The sequence below is a fragment of the Primulina eburnea genome, unplaced genomic scaffold, assembly GCF_022965805.1.
Source record: "Primulina eburnea isolate SZY01 unplaced genomic scaffold, ASM2296580v1 ctg1422, whole genome shotgun sequence".
NCBI classification, from domain to species: Eukaryota; Viridiplantae; Streptophyta; class Magnoliopsida; order Lamiales; family Gesneriaceae; genus Primulina; species Primulina eburnea.
Genome location: NW_027330950.1, coordinates 1 through 7,559, shown reverse-complemented (window position 1 = coordinate 7,559; position 7,559 = coordinate 1). Strand labels below are relative to the sequence as shown.

General features: G+C 40.7%; 1 protein-coding gene across 1 annotated transcript; it reads right to left on the bottom strand.

Annotated features, from left to right (window-relative positions):
* Nucleotides 1-285: 285 nt before the first annotated feature.
* On the bottom strand, nt 286-2,359 carry LOC140820753 (uncharacterized; the record flags this gene model as incomplete). The annotated part of the gene is made up of 5 exons (XM_073181101.1): nt 286-594; nt 679-810; nt 1,155-1,243; nt 1,339-1,639; nt 2,138-2,359. Coding segments are annotated over 5 exons (1,053 nt in total), but the record flags the coding sequence as incomplete, so codon positions are not given.
* Nucleotides 2,360-7,559: the final 5,200 nt, after the last annotated feature.

The following is a 7,559-nucleotide window of genomic DNA, read 5'->3' as shown; positions in this document are numbered from 1 at the left end:
TTAATGACATTTGGGCTGGGCTTTGAGGTTTCCGGTTGGACTGGGCTCTCACATTCTCCCTACTAAATAAAAGATTTCGTCCTCGAAATCTAACATACACAAAATTTATACAAAAGTGGTCTATAAACATTTACCACTGATAGTACACAGAGAAATCAGAATACATGGAATAATTATTACATTTTCAAACAAATGAGGCCATCCTGACGCATCTTAGCCTCTAATTCCCATGTAGCTTCTTCTCTCCCATGTCTACTCCACTGCACCATAACCAGTGGAATCGTCTTATTCCTGAGTTTCTTCACTTTTGCGATCAAGAATTTGCACTGGATGCTCAAAGCTAAGGGAACTATCCAACTCCACCTCATCAGTCCTCAAGACATGAGAAGGATCTGGCTCATACTTTCGTAACATAGACATGAAACACATCATGTATCGCAGACAAACTCTGCGGCAAGTCCAAACGATAAGCCAACGTGCCAATCCTCTCACAATCGCATATGGACCAATATAACGCGGAGCTAGCTTCCCTTTGCGCCCAAATCTCATAGTACCACGAAACGGTGATACTTTCAAGAAAACCTGATCGCCAACCTGAATTCTAAAGGCCTACGCCTTTATTAGCATAGCTGGCTTGACGATCTTGAGCTGCTTCATTCTTTTCCTGATCATTTGAACCTTGTCTTTCATTTCTTGAATAAATTCTGGCATTGACATCTGTCTTTCTCCTACATCTTCCCAGCATATCGGAGATCTACATTTTCTATCATACAAGGCTTCAAATGGTGCATTCCGATGGTTGCTTGGAAGCTGTTATTGTAAGAGAATTCAACAAGTGATAATGATTCCTGCCAACCACCACTAAAATCCATCACGACTGCTCGCAACATATCCTCGAGTGTCTGAATGGTCCTCTCTGACTGACCATCTGTCTGTGGGTGATATGCAGTACTCATCGCCAACTTTGAACCCAATGCTGACTGCAAACTGCCCCAAAACTTTGAGGCAAACCTGGGATCACGATCTGATACTATGGTTACAGGCACACCATGCAATCTCACTATGATCGATGTACATTTTTGCCATTTTCTTATAAGTACAAGTACGATCATAAGGAATAAATGGGCTGATTTAGACAATCTATCCACAATCACCCAAATCGCATCACAGCCACGATTAGAACGAGGTAGGTGTGTCACAAAATCCATAGCAGTGCTCCCAATTCCACTGTGGCACTTCAAGACTATGTAACATACCACCAGGTCTCATTCTCTCAGCTTTAACATGTTGGCACGTCAAACATCTAGCCACAAATCAGAAATCTCTCTTCATACCTACCTTCCCACCAGTAATGAGATTTCAAAATAGGTACATCTTTCTGATTCCAGGATGACACGTGTCGACTACAATGAGCTTCACGAAGTATAGATTCTTTCAAATCTATCAAATTCGGAACCACAAGTCTACCATGATAGCGCAGACATCCATCTGAAGCAACACTGAACTTGTCTGATTGACCTGTCTGAGTCAATTCTTTCAATCTATGAACATGCGGATCAGTTCTCTGTGCTGCTTTGATTTTAAGAAACAATCGTGGTTCAACTTGAATAGATGAAACTATAAAGTAGTCGCCCTTAGACTGATAAGTCCATCCGAAGTTCCCAAATGTTCATGAACCTTTGAAATAGTCAAGATGCCAACATTTTAGGCTGAACCTTTCTACTCAGAGCATCTGCAACTTGATTCATTCTCCCTGGTTGGTACTGGATCTCACATCAAAGTCTTTAAGTAATTCCAACCATCGACACTGTCTCATATTCAAGTTAGACTGTGTAAAAAGATACTTCAGACTCTTGTGATCAGAATAATCACAAACTGTTCTCCGTACAGATAATGACGCCATATCTTCAATGCAACACAATGGCAGCTAACTCCAAATCATGACTGGATATCGAGTCTCATGTGGCTTCAACTGACGAGATGCATATGCAATCACTCGCCCATTTTGCATCAAAACACAACCCAAGTCCATTTAGAGAAGCATCTGTACAGACAACAAATCCACCTGAGCCTGAAGGCAAAGCTAGCACCGGAGATGTGGTCAACTTTTCTTTCAAAGTCCGAAAACTAGACTCACATTCTGCATCCACACAAAACGTCGATCTTTCTGTGTCAACTGGGTCATAGGCCTAGCTATTCGAGAAAATCCCTCAATGAAACGCCTATAATACCCAGCTAATCCCAAAAAGCTTCGAATTTCAGACACATTGGTTGGTTTAGGCCAATTGATAACAGCTTCAACTTTACTAGGATCAACAGATCTCCTTGTGCTGATATAACATGGCCCAAAAATAAAACTCTGTCCAACAAGAACTCACACTTAGAAAATTTGGCATACAACGGCGCTTCTCTGAGTGTTTGGAGAACTAGTGTCAAATGTTTTTCGTGCTCTTTCTTTGACTTGGAATAAATCAAGATATCATCAATAAAAACGATAACGAATTTATCTATGAATTCCCGGAATACACGATTCATTAAATCCATAAACACTGCTGGAGCATTAGTCAAACCAAACGGCACAACTAGGAATTCATAGTGTCCATAACGTGTCCGGAACGCTTGTCTTAGGAACATCTTCCTCACGGACTCTGAGCTGATGATAGCCGGAACGAAGATCAATCTTGGAATACACGAAGTACCCTGCAACTGATCAAACAAGTCGTCAATACGCGGCAGAGGATACTTATTCTTCACAGTAGCCCGGTTCAACTGCCGATAATCGACGCACATTCTCATCGTTCCGTCTTTCTTCTTTACAAACAATACTGGAGCTCCCCAAGGCGACGTACTGAAAGCGGACCGGTTACGGTGGCCGGAAGCGCAACGGAAGTTTGAAATCTAAAATTTTTAGCTTAAAATTTCGGCCACCCCATTTCCTTGTGCAACAAATACAAAAACACAAAAATGTCATACATAGGGTGTTTTAAAGAAATATACCTATCAATCTCAAGAGATTGATTATGGCTCCAACTTTGTTGTCAAACAACAAAGCTCTTGAAAGGTAGAAACTATCTTCAAGCTTTCCAATGAGCACTCCTTTCTTGAATCTTTCCTTCAAATTAGGCCCACCACCAACTAGGTAGATCCCCTCATATTTTGCACTAGAAAAATATGAGGATTTTTCAAAGAGAAGTGCAAGATTTCCTCAACAAATTGAAGAAAAATGGAGAGAAAAATTGGAGAGAAAAAGTGAGGGAGAGTTCGGCCATGAGAGAGAGAGAAGGGGAGGGAATGAGTTGTCTTGGTGTGTGAAAAAGTAGTCACTCACTTTTGCATGCCATGCAATTTTTTAATGAAAATAATTCCCCAACCCTTCACCTCCCAAGCATGCTTAGCATGTGGGCTTGTAACAATTCAAGGGCCCATGGACTTTTATTTAAATTGTCTCAAACACATTTGAGCCCAATTAATCTTTACTTGATTTTACTCAAGCCCACTAGTTAAATAATTATTTAATTGAGCTCTACAAGACTCAATATTATTTAATTAATTCAACACTTGAATTAATTTAATTATTTGGACTCTACTAGGTCCACTAGTGTTTAATTAATTCAACACTTGAATTAATTTAATTTAGTCCATAATAATGTTTATGAAAATCACAATTTTCAAATACATTATCACTTGGCCAAATTTTAATTTAGGAACACTTCCATAAATCAAAATTTACATTTCTCTCATAGAAGTCATACTTCTATTTTTCTTTACACTTATAAACTCATTTATAAGTCGTTCAACACATTGAACTATTTTCTCCTTTATAGAAGTCATACTTCTAATTTTCCTTACGCTTATAAACTCCTTTATAAGCCGTTCAACACATTGAACTATTTTTACTTCTCAACGGGATTAGAAAGCTAGTACTTGTGTGGCCCTCAATGGTTCATTGATACAACTAGCCGTGGGTTCACATCTCCATGTGATTCGGACTAAACATGTCCTTATGAGCATACCCCAATTGCTCCATTCTTACTTATCAACACCTTGATAGTAAGAACGTCAGAACTCAAGTCTGATAGTACCCAACCAATCACGTTAAACGCCTAGCAGCATCGCTTACATGATTCCCTAGGTATCAATGATAGTGCCTGCAAGAACCATTCAATTATGGTTAGCGTACAGTACGGTCCCTTCAACTCATATATCCCGATCGATTCGACAACCATTGGTTTATCGAGAGTTGTCAATGAATCGATACTATGTGTCATGTCGTAGTTGCATCGATGGTGTAATCTATGAAACCCTTTCATAATTACCACCATACTCTGGCCAGAGATTTCGATCTACATACACATGATAACACATAGGATATCCATACCCGAAGGTAAGCGGTGAATCCCCGACTACAATGCATCGACTCCTATGTGTTTCGACAGAACACCCAACCTTGCCACCTGATGACCCCATGAGAGTCGGTAAACAAGTCAAAGTGTAATTCTAGCACATAGAGTCTCAATGTTGTCCCGGGTCATAAGGACTAATTCTGTACAACCATAAACCAGGACTTTTCCACTCGATAAGTGAGAACCACTTGGAAAGTCCTTTTATGGAGGGTTGTTCAGTGCACTCTACAAGGAGCACCTATCTGCATGTTCGGACATCACAATGTCCCCTACCAATGAAACATGGTACTCACATCGCAGATACTAGTCTCTAACTCGAGCGGCCTATATCCTTCTTAGTGGCGGCTGAATCGACTAGGAACCGTTTAGAATATACAGTATTACAAATATGAGTTTCATGATACTCATCATATGAGCATCTCATATTCTTTCTACTATTTGTATATTCAAGGGCTTTATCTATGCAGCTAGCATGGGTATACAGATAAAGATTTGCCAAATAATAATTTCAAATATTATTAAAATAAAGATGCTTATACATAGAGTTTCATTGTGAACACTCGGCCAACACTTGGCTCGACGGGCACCTACTCTAACAATCTCCCACTTGCACTAGAGCCAACTACCCATATGCTTAAAACCCATTGATTCGCGATGCTTGTCGAATAATGGTCCAGGTAAAGGCTTAGCTAGTGGATCAACAACATATCTGCGGAGCCGACTTTGTCAAAGACACTTCTCTCTTTCCACAATCTCTCCGAGGATGTGGTACTTTCTCAATACTAGTTTGGATTTCTGATGAGACCTTGGCTCCTTTGCTTGAGCTATAGCTCCCGTGTTGTCACACAACACCGGGATAGGAGCAACTCCATTAGGAATGACGTCCAACTCTTGGACGAAATTCCTTATCCAAACAGCCTCCCTTGCTGCATCTGATGCAGCAATGTATTCGGCCTCTGTGCTGGAATCCGTAATATTGTCTTGCTTGGAACTCTTCCAAGAGACAGCAGCACCATTGAGCATGAATACAAACCAGAGGTTGACTTCGAGTCATCGATATCGCTTTGGAAGCTAGAGTCGGTATAGCCTTCCAATTTTAGTTCTCCACCCCATAGACCAAGAACAATTATTGGTCCTTCTCAACTACTTGAGGATGTCTTTCACAGCTTTCAGTGTGGAAGACCGGGTTCGATTGATATCTACTCACTACACTTAGTGCGAAAGCCACGTCAGGACGTGTAGATATCATCCCATACATGATGCTACCAATTGCCGAAGCATACGGAATGCGTGTCATCGCCCTATCTCTGCATCAGTCTTGGAGACAGACTTGGATAGGGACACGCCATGACACATTGGTAGATGTCCTCTCATGGACTCATCCATCGAGAACCGCTTCACGATGGTATCAATGTATGTGGACTGGGTGAGACCAAGCATCTTTTCGATCTATCTCATAGATCTGTATCCCAATACAAAAGATGCTTCACCCAAGTCCTGCATCGAGAACTTACTCGCTAACCATATCTTAGTTGATTGCAACATTCCTACATCATTCCCAATGAGTAGAATGTCATCAACATAAACACCAGGAATGTCACAACACTCCCACTGACCTTCTTATACACACAGGGTTCCTCAGGATTCTTAGTAAATCAAACTCTTTGATTGTACTGAAATCTAGGTTCCAACTCCTAGATGCCTGCTTTAGATCATAAATAGATCTCTGAAGTTTATACCATATGCTCACTTCCGATAGATGTAAACCCTTCAGGTTGAGACATGTAAATACTTTCTTAAAATCCCCATTAAGAAAGCTGTCTTGACATCCATCTGCCATATCTCATAGTCATACCATGCAGCTATGGCTAGCAAAATCCTTATGGACTTGAACATTGCGACTGGGAAAAGGTTTCCTCAAAGTCAACTCCTTGTCTTTGAGTACATCCTTTTGCCACCAATCGCGCCTTGAAGGTCAATACCTTCCCATCCGCCCCAAGTCCCTATGGGAACAGTTCCCTCAGGTGGATCCACAAGATCCTACACTTGGTTCGAATGCATGGAATTCAACTCAGATTCCATTGCTTCAAGCCACTTGGATGAATCGGCATCAGATAACGCTTCCTTGAAGGTCCTTGGATCACATCCATGGTTAGGCCCATCATGGCCCTCTTCAAGAAGCTGACCATACCTCATAGGTGATCTCGAGACTTTCTCGTATCTGTTAGGAGCTTGTATCTCCTCTCTTGGCTCTCGGGTGTGGGTTCTATAATTGTGGGTTCTCTCGAACCTCTTCGAGTTCTATCATCTCCCTTTTTCTATCCAATAGAAAATCCTTTTCCAAAAAGGTTGCATTCCTAGAAACAAACACTTTGTTTCTTGGGGATGATAGAAATAGATCCAACTTAATTCCTTGGATATCCCACAAAGTAACATAAAATGGATCAACAATCCAATTTATCTCCCACTACCTGCTTCACATAAGCAGGGCTCCCCATATTCTAAGATAAGAATATTTGGGAGGCTTACCCATCCATATCTCATATGGTGTCTGCCTTTGAATGGACATTTAAGAATATCTTTTAATTTTAAGTTATAGAGATCGTTTTCAAGTTCTCAAGTACCAATTAAACATTCATTCTTGTAAATGTTGCAAACACCTTTGCTAAATAAACAAGAATATCCATTTTTATCACAATAGAAATGGAAACAATGTTTTTCACAAAAGGTACAAACAAAACATCTCTTAAAATTAACTTAAACATTGTTCAACAATAAGTAAACATCTTAAGCCTTGGCAGCAACTCTTGCTCCATTGCCCATCCTCAAGAAGGTCACACCTTCCTTAAGCTTCCTACTTCTTCCCATCACCTGTAACCCATTACAGAGATGTGAGTCACAACCGGTAAATACCCAAGAAGTAGAGTTAATTGAAATGTTTACTTAAATTTAGAACATACCGTTTCCAGAACACTTCTGGGCAAGATATTCTTTGCAATTACGCCTCCAATGTCCAGGCTTCTTGCAGTGATGACAACATCATCAGTCTTGTCAGCCTTAACTGGTCTGGCTGCCTCAACGGGATTCGGAGATTGCCTCAACAAGGGCACGTTCTTCTTGGGACGTTGGAAAGAACTCTTCTTTCCCTTCCCATGT